Source organism: Zosterops lateralis, assembly GCF_965231275.1.
Source record: "Zosterops lateralis genome assembly, chromosome: 1".
NCBI lineage: Eukaryota > Metazoa > Chordata > Aves > Passeriformes > Zosteropidae > Zosterops > Zosterops lateralis.
The window spans coordinates 64285156-64297569 of record NC_139762.1 but is presented as its reverse complement, the minus strand read 5'-3'; the positions used below and the strand labels follow the sequence as shown (position 1 = coordinate 64297569).

The 12414-nt window shown below is 47.0% G+C and overlaps 1 protein-coding gene across 1 annotated transcript in view; it reads right to left on the bottom strand.

The window, feature by feature from the left end:
- GFOD1 (Gfo/Idh/MocA-like oxidoreductase domain containing 1) overlaps window positions 1-9988 on the bottom strand; it is a 66344-nt gene extending 56356 nt beyond the window's left edge. The window contains exon 1 of the mRNA XM_083881239.1: window positions 9375-9988. Coding sequence (XP_083737365.1) covers window positions 9375-9627 — 253 coding nt within the window. The 5' untranslated portion in view covers window positions 9628-9988. The remainder of the gene's footprint in view (window positions 1-9374) is intronic.
- Between the last annotated feature and the right edge of the window lie 2426 nt (window positions 9989-12414).

Below are 12414 nucleotides of genomic sequence, written 5' to 3'. Positions count from 1 at the left end.
CAATTGTTTCAGATGTTCTCCCAGCTATTTTCTCTCCCCTTTCCTATCCCCACATGAAGCACTAACAGTTGCATTGTCTTTTATGGGCTGAGGAAGTGAAGGAAGGGGAGGGACTTCCAGGAATTTTTAATTTATATATTTTTCACTTTAATTTTTTTTAAATTTTTTTTTTTTAATTTTTATACATCTATGAAACTATATGTACAGACACCAAGAGAAAGAATTTGGAGTGCTCAGCCCAGCCCTTGGTTTCACATTTTTAAGCAACCTGACTCCAGCACAGCAAGGATAATTACTATTTTATAGTTCTCTCTCCTTGCTTGACTCCATTTGGATTTTGAAAAGCTCTCTATATTAAGGCTTCTCATTAGCCATGTGAAGCCCAGTACCCTAGAAACAGTATTTAATTCAACCATGACCTCCATTCTGGGCATTTCCTGGCAAAAAATTGCCAGTCAGAATAGCTGAAGACAGCCAAACATTCACTGCAAGGAAGTGCCAAAACAAGGGCCTTTATTGCTGATAAAAGCCATGGGAACATCAGAATGCAAAACAAAGGTGCTGCCTTTTTTTCACTTCCATCTGCTTCACTAAAGCTGTGGCTGCTGCTGTGATGGAATTGAAGGCACCAGTTTTCACCCTGAGATAAACTCTAGCACAGTAGCAAATGACAGAAGCAATTTTCCTCCCGGTGTTAAATCACTATGTTTACTCCTACATTACTACCAAGCAAGTTCCTCACATCATGTTCTCATTTTCTTTGCTCTTCACCATGCTCACACTCAGGAGTTAGGCCTGATAAAAAAACAAACTTTTATCATTAGCCTTGGTTATACTAAAACAAAAGATGCTATGGTCTATTTCCAAAGGAGAAAAGGGGATAAACTCTCAGCCTCCACAATCCCCTACAACTCCAGTTACTCTGCGAGTCAAATCTGTATATTAATCAGATCTGGTGTTTATGGTATCCACCATCTGGAAGTGCAGCTATCCCAGGCACCCACAGCACTCCAGGACAACTACACAGACACTTGGCAGGTGGATGAGTCTTGTCTGACACAAGTGGTCACAGCCAGCTGTGCAGGGCAGCAAGGTTCATCCTCCTCTGCTCTTCACCACGTTTTTAGCATAGCCAGCTCCTGAGCAAGCACAGAAGTTTGGAGACCTTCAGGAGACTTTTGTTCAAAGGTCTCCAAACCCACAGTGACCTAAATGCAATTCCTCCCAGTGTCCACAACAATAAACCACTTGAATGAATATCTGACCCATCTCTATGCAGAGCACAGCTATACCCACACACCCAGGGCTGGACTCTACCTGCAACACAGGTACTTTGTGCCAGCTGAACACTTGAAAGACATATGCAACTGACTGCTTCTGCCTGCACAGGAGCAGGAATAACCTGCACCACGTACAGGTGCCACTATGCTGCCAGAACAGTGCTCATGCCAAGTCACGTCAGCTGGACTTCTAATGACCACACAGCAATTACTGCATTAAAGACATCATATCCCTTTGCAGTCATAATTACATTGGTACAAAAATCTATGTGTAGACCAGGCCTTAAATCAATTCAGGAAACCTACACGAGGGATTGTCCATCTTTAATTAAATAAATTTGTTTAAATCAAGACTTAAGATCTGAAATAAATTTTTTAAGGAGTGTGGTTTTGTTACCTGCATGCATGCTGACCTTGCAAATGAAGTCACTGACTTTGACAGCTCACTCTTAGGAGCTCAGAGTTTGTTACACAGAAAATAAACAAAAAGCAGTAGGGTAAACACTTCTGCTTCAGTGGTTTGAAGCAACAAGAACAATTCATAGCCACTCGAAATAGTGCTGTGGCAAACAGATATTAACAGTGAAGGCAGTTGCTGCACTGCAGTGGCCTGTGAAAAACACCCATCTTGGCCATGCTGGAAATTTAACTCCATTTTCATCCTTGGTCCTCTGCCATCACTATTGCACAATGGGCAAAATCTACACGTGCAAAAGGACAGTAAGCTGCAATATGCTCTAACACAATTTACCTAGTTTTCAAACAAAAGCAGATAGAACAACGTATTTAGAATCTTGCAGAGCTTTTACACTGCCTCCATCAGGAGTTGTGTCAACTATCCATGTCAAGAGCATACAGCCAACCTCTGTCACATACTGTCAATTTCAGGCATGAGAGGGCTTTAAGAAAAAAAAAAGCAAACAAGAGAAAAGAGAAACTATGGGAAGCTTGAAAATCTAGTCATTTTATTTGTTCAACATATTGTCCCTTCTCTGCATTTATCTCTGTATTTACCTACACATTCTTCCTTTATGTATTAATATTCTATAATTCAAAAAAATCTGGAACAACAGAAGCAGCTTGCAAGTCCTTCCTTTTACCTGCACCACTGAACACTCAGCGACTCAAGCCCCTAAAACCAAGCAACAAGACAAAGTCACAGAGGGATCAGACAGCTCTGTACCACAGCAGACATCACAGTGGCCACTGCCTGCAAAGAATGAAGGCACAAAGCAATGCAAGAAAGAATAACAACAACAATAATAATAAAATCCATCTTCTGATGTTTCCCATGTTAGAGGAGTGCAATAATTTACTCTACAAGTTAAATAATTACAATACTTAGCCTGGGCACAACTCCAGCAGTATAAACACACCTTTTATCAATACCTCCTCTCATCTTCTCATAGAATCAAGCTATGCAGCACATTTTCTGTTTGTGCAACAGTACAGCTGTGCCAAAAAAAAACCAAAAAAAAAACCAAACTGCTGCACAAGATACTGTCTATGTGATACTCACTGCACAAACTGTGCCATCAAGTGAGAAACAAAAGGAGACCCTCACTAGCACAGCCACAAGGCCAGCCATGCATGTCTACACCTTCAGCACCAACATCACTGCATTCATGGCAGATATTTTACCACTTCCAGCCCTTTTCTACTTAACTCACACTAGTCCTCAGCCATCCCAGAAGCCACGCCCCAGAGTGCTACTTACCTCTTATCTGCTTGCAATGCCAAATCAAGATATTATTGATTTGCTAATGCTGGTTTGTCACTGTTAGCACTGACAAGGGTGCTCTGGGGAGGGACCTGTCCTGGAAATAGCCCTGGTGTGCACAGTCTTTGAACAGATGAGTTTTTCCAGTGCCAGAGATGGTTAAAAAAAAAAAAAAAAAAGCTGCATTTGCCACCATTGCTAACACAATGTAACAGTAGAATAGCACAACAACAGCGCTCAAAAGCACACTGAAATGATAAAGGTCATAAGGACTTGCCCACATAAAGATCTACCAAAAAAGACAACAGCAGCCCTGACACATATATTAAAAGAAAGATTTCTCTTTAGAGTTTCACCCCTGACTATGGGCTCTGCCTAAGAAAGCATGACAGATCAAATAAAACACTAGCAGAGGTCAGCACTGCTCTCATTTTCTTCACTTCCCCATGCCAAAGGTCCAAGCCCCCAGCAGTCAAGCAGATGGAAGAAGGGTGTCTGTGCTCCAGCACATTTTGCCATTTAAATCACAGGGAGAGGCAGGGCTGCTGAGGGCTTGGGCTGCCATTTGTTTCAACCAACTCACCTACAGAGCACAGCAAAATTTGACAGCAGACAGTAACCTGAGAGATGCTGCTTTCCACATCTGCCCTCCTCCAGCTGAGTGGGCCAAGGCTACACCTGCAGCCATCCTGAGGAGATTCAGCCCAACCAACCTCAGTTGCCCACACTGGTCTGGAGACAGCATCTTGGGATCCCCAAGGCCAAGCACTCTGAATAGGAAAGAAATGCAGCAAGATAACACTGACCTGACTGGACACAAGATTGCAGCAGGATCTTCATACCTAACACCATTTAAAGCAACCAGTACCATCACAACTGGCTAGTTTTTAGACTAGGCAAATTTGGGTGCGTCATCACAGCTTGAGCTCAGTGACTCAGTATTCCAAGTCTGTTCCATTCTGGGCTCCCAACCTACCTACCAGTGTAACAACAGAACTGGTGGCTACCTTCACACAGAAGAGAACACCTGGGAAAAATGAAAACACACCTTTGATTTGAAGGTCAGAAAGGAAACAAGAGGTGGGGGGTTTTCTGGGCTTTTTATTAGTCTTGTTTTTAAACTTCAATACTGGTCTTTACCTCAACTGTCTCAGAGGCCCAATATCTCTGTAGGAATTGTACAGGAATAATACTGGCATTAAAGGTCTGCTGTACAAGAGAAAAAGGTCAGTGGAAGAATTAGATGCCATTTTCTGTGGTATACCTTCATCACTCGAGTAGAAAGATGACATGCAGCCGACTGCCAGCAGGCTCTTTGGACCTCCTTTCTAATAAATGCAAAAAAAAAAAAAAAGGCATCACAGCCTTCGCTATCTCTGCTGATTAAAGATAGACAGCACTTCATCTGACTTCTTTCGCATAAGATGACCATAATTCACATTTAATATGCCGCAAAGTCATCTGCCTTCCAAGTACAGGAGCGTGTTCTGCTGAAAGTCACTGCTGTTAGGTCAAATTTAAACTCAGTATTACAGGACAGAAATTACGTTGCTATTAATAATAAATAGTCATTATGATGTTTTCCATTAATAGGGCATCTCTTCCCCAAGAATCCTAATACTTTATAAACTCTGGACTGAGTTTTATCCACTGCTACAACCCTAACCTCTGCCTGATTTTCATGGGTGCAGCAGAACATAGAAATGAATTAGAGATTGCATCAGATCTGTAAATTACTTCACTGAGGCTTGATGTTCCTCCCACCTCAGAGGTAGATCCAGCAATAATACTGTCAGTGCTTTAACAAGGAGTTCTCACAAGCACATTTTGGACAGCAGGCCTATACTGCATGCCTGTATGGTGCCAGTGCTTCCTGTGAAGGGGTGGGAAGGTAAGGATCTGAGCAGTACTATTTATGTTCCTCTCTAAATAAAGATGCTCCCTCATGACCACGATCAAGTATAGATGAACCACCAATCAGCAAAAAACTTTAAGTGCTCCTCAAGAGGAATAGCTTCTGGAGGGCTGGGAAAGTCATACTCTGCAGTCTCCAGGCAGAATGGACTCCTACAGTGCACTACTACAACATAAACATTTTAAAAGCTAATACTACATGGACATGGCTGCAAACACGTGCAGTAAATAGTCAAGACACAGCTCAGGGTTCCTGTCCTTAACTTGGGATGAAAAAGTAAGCAAAACAACTGTAAATAGAATCAATGATAACATCTCCAGGGATAAGCTAAACATCTGGTACTTGAGTCTTCTCAAAAGCAAAACATTTGCTCCCCAGAAACACTTATGTGGAACTCAGAAATAAGTTATCTTTATCCAAGCTGACTTGAAGCAAACACCACCAGGACCAGGCATGTAGAAGCATCTGTGCCTTCAAGACGAAATGTCACCAAGGTCTTCTCAGAACCTCACACAGTAAATCACCTGATGTGGCAGCTATTCAGCCTCACAAAGCAAGTGTTTCAGTCAGGATCTGAAGAATGTCATATCTAATTGACTAGGGATGGATTACACTGGGAAAAGTCATGTCCTGACAGTTTTGAACCAGGTGGAGGCTCCTATCATACTGTCTGTACTAGCAGCTCTTCTGATGCTGGGCACAAACAGGCACTCAATAGGTGACATATTTTATTCCTGTATGCAAACACATCTCTCCTGCCTGATCAGGCTTGAGATACTGTATTGCTGAAGCATGCAGGGAGGGGAAAAGAGGACACCTTCTAGCAAACACACCAAATGTTTCAGTTCAGTAAGAAGGGAAACCACCCCTATTCAATAGCTGGATTGTTCTCAATGCGTACCTTAACATTCACCCATTCATCTTTCTTGACCACCAAGCAGCAAGTCAGTCAGGACATCAGTTCTGTATTACACTCCAGGGAGCAAATATGCAGCAATAATATAAAGAGCTTCTAAGTGAGCAAGGACAGACCAGGGGCAAGAAAGGGGAAGGGTCCATCAGGCCCATTTTGTAGAACAGACAAGGAACTCAATTCCTTTTATGCAAGAGTGACACAGGCCATCAGCGTATTTCACATAAAACACCTTGGGTTTTATTTGTGCTTTTGGTCACTGTTCAAACCAGCCTGGTTTCCAACCCTCTTTTGATTTCTCAGTTGGTTCCAAAGACTTGCCTAACATTGATCCTACTCCTAAGAAAACTACCATAGAGTCAGATGCAGCTCAGGAACCTGTTTCTAATAGAGACAGGCAGCAGAGGTTTAGAGGAAAAGCTAACAGGGCAAGTTTGAAGCATTATTTTTCCCATTTTCTCCCCTCAACAGCTGCCAGGAAGCCACAGTTTGGGGACTTCCTCAGCTGGGGCAAGCATTCATACGTTTCTGTTTCAACAGCAGTTGATGGGCCAAAAATACACTTCAAGCAGCAACTCATCTACATGTCAGGTGCATCAGTGAAAACAAAACAACTGAGTCCTTCTAGCCGAGTAGCCAGAGTTAAACACAGCTGTGGGGACATCTGTTCCACTCCAACTTCACCTCTGGAGTCTGCATCAGAAATAGGCCAGAGGGGACTTAATGGGCTGCAAATTCACACTGTAAACTGAGCTCTAGATAAGTGATGGAAACACCACCAACTGCTTCCTTGGGCATTTACTTTTTAATAATGAAACTTCACCAAATGAGAACACTACTTTGGGAAGCAAGACCATTTAAAATTAAACACAGGTACCAAAGAAAAGTTGGTCCCTGTCTCTTCCCAGGCCAGTTATGCATTCTGTAATAGAGAATGCCAGACATGCATGTTATTAACAAGCAACTCATGATTTCTCAACCTCTTCTACTGCAATGCAGGACATCATGTTCAGACCACCTGAAATCTCCATCTGCAAAAGCTCTGGTATCCCCATCTAGTCCTATCACTAGCTGCTACATAGGGGTTTTGTGTGAAATTTCAAGAGTAAGGAATGTTTTTTCATTGTTTGCTTTCCTCAGTCTGTACAACATTGCCCCTGTTTACCAGACTTCTGAACCTCCCAACTGAATTGCAGTCTCTCCCACAAACCAGAAAACTCATTGATTAAAGCAAAATAATCACTCCAGGGCACAGCAGTTCCCAAGCCATGAAGGGCAAGCAGGACCAGGAGACAGAGCTGCCAACAGACAGGTACTCCTCTCAGCAGTTTGGGAACTGCTGCTCTAGCTCCCTGTTTGCACTTATAAGAACATGCAAGAACTTTCACTATTAAAGACCCAAGGTCTGTATTAAAAAAAAAAAAAAAAAAAAAAAAAAAAAAAGAAAATTTACCTCTGAGGTAACTGTGAGAGGAGTTATTTGTAGTCCAAGATATATTTCTGTAATAATCTTTTAAGTAAAACACTACTAAAAAAAAAATCAGATGGTGCACATTATCATCTTGTAACCTGTTCAGTTCCTGTTTAATGACCATTCCAGGCATTTTTTGCACAAGCTTTGTTATCTCTACAACATACAAATAAGGACTGCTGGGGAAAGGGAGGAAACCTTTTAACTAGAGGTGAAAGGGAACCAAAAGTGGTGCTGATCTAAAAAACAGGGAGAAAACACCTTTTTTCCTGCTCTGGTCTGTTGCTAGCAGATTGCATCAGCAAGCTATCACTAACATCTCAGCTTCATCAATTCATTGAACCATTCATAAATTCAGCTCATGTTTGAGGACAGACTTTTTTTTTTCTTCTTTAATCTGCAAATATTCATAGAAGGGCAAAACATTATTACTTTATTATGCTACACATGTGTCTGGCCCTCTGAGAAAAAGCACACCAGTTGTGTTTCTTTATTATTTCAGAAATTTGGTTCTTCTAACAGATGCCTTGTGTCTGCCTGAAACCTCATGGGACTCTAAGAGCCCAAGGCAAGCCGGGACACTCCCATGAACAACACCTGCAGGAAGAGAGAGTCACAGGAAAACTGACACAATTGTCACCAGATTACTGTGTGTCAAATGTGGAACCTTGTTACCTTATACTGTCCTTTACACATGTTTTGTGGGATAGTTACTTACTTACAAATTCATTCACATATTACTCTGGCAAGCAAGTCAGGCTTTTGATGCAAGTGTAGCATCTTCAGGAAAAAGTCAAGTGCATTATAAAAGAAAATCACTTGTTCTGACTGCAAGAACAAGCATTTCCAAGTACAGAAAGTAACACTGAGCAAAGATTCCAGAAAAATGCCTACACTACACTTGTGGCAGGATTTTTTTTCTTTAGGTACTGACTTAATTTCTATAATTGGCTAATTTTAAACGCTGAAAACACTAGCTAGCTGCGATATTAGCAGCATTTGAATGGTGACTAATTCTAATGAGCATGCTAGTAGCAATTCAACACCAGGACACAGCACGGACATTTATGAGGCCAGAGCGATAGCAATCAGCCTCCTTAGTGCAGCCCCAGAGCCTCTCAAGCTCTCTCGCAGCTTTTCCTTCTCATTTTCACCTTTTGTCACCGACATTTGAGGGGAGAAATTAAAACTCCTTTACTGCAGACGGTGTTTCCACTAAAATCCATGGGAAAGGCAGTGTCCGAGGAGCAGATATCCCGAACCGGGGCAGTACAGCCCAGCCGTGCGCTCTGACAGGGGAAAGCGGGATGCGGCCCGCTTTTACACGCCTGAAAGCAGCGCGGCTCAGCACGGTGCATGCCTACTTTTACAGTCCCTCCTTCCCTTTGTACGTGAGCCTCGCCGAGCCTCGGCTGTCACAGCGTTTCCTCCGCTGTCAGCGCTTCCTGCCGCCCTCCCTGCTTGGCAGCGGGGCTCCGGGGGCAGCGCGGACACCGAGCCCCCGGTGCTGGACCCCGCTGCCCCGCCAGGCTCGGGTGGGACCGCCGGGCGGGATGTTATTCCCTCCCTTCCACCGCGACTTTCCCCTTTTTACCACCACACGGGCGGCACCTGCTCCCTCCTCCCGCACCCTGGGGTGCCGGGCCCGGCCCTGCCCGGGCTCGCCCGAGCATCCCGAGGGGCGGCTCCCGCTGCCGGGAGACAGGGACGGGACAGGGCACAGGGATGGGGCAGGGAGCAGGGATGGGGCAGGGCGCAGGGATGGGGCAGGGCACAGGCATCGGGCAGGGCACAGGCATGGGACAGGGAACAGGGATCGGGCAGGGCACAGGGATGGGGCAGGGCACAGGGATGGGGCAGGGCACAGGCATCGGGCAGGGCACAGGGATGGGACAGGGAACAGGGATCGGGCAGGGCACAGGGAGATGCCGCAGCGCCATCCCCGCGCCCCCCGGCCTGCGCCCCCCGGACACGGGGGATGGAGCAGGGCTGGAGAGCACAGCCAAGGGAGAACTCTGCGCTGAGAGGAAGGATCGATCCCACCCAGCCCGAGGCGCAGCGCCCCCCGCACTCACCCAGGGTCTTGACGGCGACCTGCCGGGTGAGCGGCGGCGGCAGGTTGACGCAGACCAGGTCCACGTCCTGGTGCAGCAGCACCTCGTCGATGCGGCTGGTGTAGAAAGGGACGCTCATCTCCTTGGCCAGCTCCTCCGCCTCCTCGGGCGTGCGGCCCCACAGCGCCTTGACGGCGAATCCCTCGGCCTTGAGCAGCGGCACGATCACCCGCGCCGTCAGCCCGGTGCCGAACACCCCCACCCCGGGCAGCATGGCGGCGGCGCGGCACGGCACGGCACGGCACGGGGAGAGGCCACCGCTCCCTCTTCTCTCGGCGAGCGGGGACAGGGGACAGCCCCCGCTCGGTTCAGCTCCTGCCGCCGCCGCCGGGGCCGGGACCGGCCGCCCCCCGCCTCAGCGCCGCCGGCGGCCCCGCCATGCCCGCACCATCACACACACACACACACACACGCACGGAGCCCTGCCCTCGGCGGAGGCGGCGCAGGGGCGGCCGCCCTTCCCCGGGCTCAGCGCCGCCGCTCTGCCATGGGCGCCCGCTCGCCGCCGGGAGGGCGGCGCGTCGCTGTCACCTCCCGGTGTTCCCGCTCCGGTACCCGCCCCCGCCAAACCATTGGCGGCCGCTCCGGTACCGCCCCGGCACCGGCACCGCCCAGCATCGGTACCGGCTCCGCGGGGCGTGCCTTGCCTGGAGCGCCCGCCCGGCCCGCGGTGCGGCCAGGGATGCGGGGACACGGTGCGGACATCGCCCACAGGTGCTCCGCCAGCCTGGGGGGTCGCTATCGGGGTATCTCTGGAGATTTCCCTCCTTCCCGCGCCGCTTCCCCCACCGGAGAGCCTCCGAGGGGTCGTGGTGATGGGGAGTTGTCCGAGTCGCCCCAGTGAAGGCACAGGAGAGCACAGCGGCAGCAGACTGCCCTGAGCCGGGCGTGTCCATCGCCCCGCGGCCCGTCTCCTCCTGGGACGCTCCTCTAGAGTGGAGATGTCCCAGAACACGAAGGGAGCTGCCCTGAATCCCAAAAAGTGCCGTGCTCCACCACCTGTGCTTCCCGCCACATCCGCTCGCCCGGGATGCCCAACCAGTATCTCTACCACCCATCCCACACTGGACTGTTGTTCATCCACTCTCCTTAGAAATATCAAGACTCTTCAGCTTTACTGGGACGGCGGTTCTTCCTTTTTTTTTTTTTTTTTTTTTTTTTCCCAGCAAAGCATCAGTATGACAATCCCCTTCTCCATGGGTGTACTGACATAGCTCAGAAACCACAAAATTGCTAAGGCGGCTTAGGAAGCTTTAGCTACTGTTGCTCAGTCCACAGCATTTGTCCAGGGTCTCTGGAGGCCTGGAAGAAGTCCAGGCAGGGCAGGAAACAGACCAGGCAAATAAAGTTAAATTTCTTGTGGGCAGGAGTCGTGCCTCCTTTGTAGAGCCAACGCTTGGTGCTGTGCTCTGGGTCTGTCTCAGGAATGCCGGGTTTGCTGAAGGTGTGTCAGGGGTTTCATGAGCAGGTACAAAGCTTGCAACACATGGGATCATGGAATCATAACATCACAGAATGGCTTCTGTTGGAGAGGACCTTAAAGACCATCTAGTTCCAGCCCCCCTGCCATGGGCAGGGCCACCTTCCACACATCAGGCTGCTCAAAGCCCCATCCAACCTGGCCTTGAACACCTCCAGAGAGGGGACAGCCACAGCTTCTCTGGGCAGCCTGTGCCAGTGCCTCACCACTCTCAGTGTGGAATTTCTTCCTCATGTCAAATCTAAACCCACCTTCTCTCAATTTAAAACCATTGTCCCTTGTACTATGACTGCATGCCCTTGTTAAAAGCTTCCCTTTCCAGAAGGGAAAATCTTCCAGCAGCACTGGCAGTACCCTGTGCCAGCTCCTGCTCATCCCGCCTTTGCCCTGTCTGGGCTGAATTCTGGGCCTCCAGAGCCACCCTCCTTCCAACCTGGAGGCTGCCAGGTGGGCCTGGGGGCAGGTGAGGACTGTGGTGCCCATTGGCCTCCCACAGGTCTGTGCAGACCTCGATCCCAGCGAGGTGAATCTCTGCCTTGCTCTGTGCCCAGGTCAGCCAGGGTGAGAGCAGAGCAGCTCTGTGAGTGCCACAGTTACCTCGCCGCCTATCGGACTCTTTAAAAGAAAAACTACAAAACATCCTGCTTCCAATTAGAGGATAAGAATAAAGACGTTTTTCCACATATTGTCTTCTTTACCAGTTCTAGGAAAAGGGAAGGAGAAGGAAGAAAACGGAGGAAGGAATAAGAAGAAAGTAAAGGGAAAAGGAAAGTGTAAGAGAAGACAAAAGAAATTAAAAATCTTTCCTATATGAGACTCCAGGGACAATGTTGGAAATATAATCCACCAGTGTTCAAAAAAACTAGGCTTGGAAGCCAGCAGTCTTCTCTCATACTCTGTAAAGAGGTGGAGTGGGTTTTTTTCCTGCCACCATCTCACAGCAAACACTTCTTTATCACAAAAAGCAGAGACACTGAAAGGCTTGATGCAAGTTAAACATGTTTTGCTTTCCATGCACTATTAGCACTGAAGAAGATGGATACTCTTTGGCTTCTGACAATTGAAATACAATCCAGAGCTATTTGTCAGAGAACCACAGGGATATTAGCTTTCTTTACAATACAAAGATTGCTTTTGGGCTCTCCATCAGTCATTTAAACCTGCTCGTAGGGGTTGTTCCCAGGATGAGAATTTGGAATATGTCTTGTCTTAATTGCTTGTCTGTGCATAATAAATATATATATTAAAAAAAAAAAAAAAAAAAAAAAAAAAAAAAAAAAAAAAACCAGAAAAGTAGCCAGGTTACAGGAACAGGATAAATATGTGAAGGTTGAAGAGAAGTAGATGCTATGTGCCTATTTAATCAATATATAGCTTTTATTATTTTAGTAGGCACAAGTCACTTTATGAAGTTCTGTGTAAGGTCCCTGTTTTGGGAAATATGTACTAATGCATTCAAACTGGTAATTGAGGCTTAGGCAATGAAATTGTTGCATTCTGCTGCATTCATTGTTTCCCTAA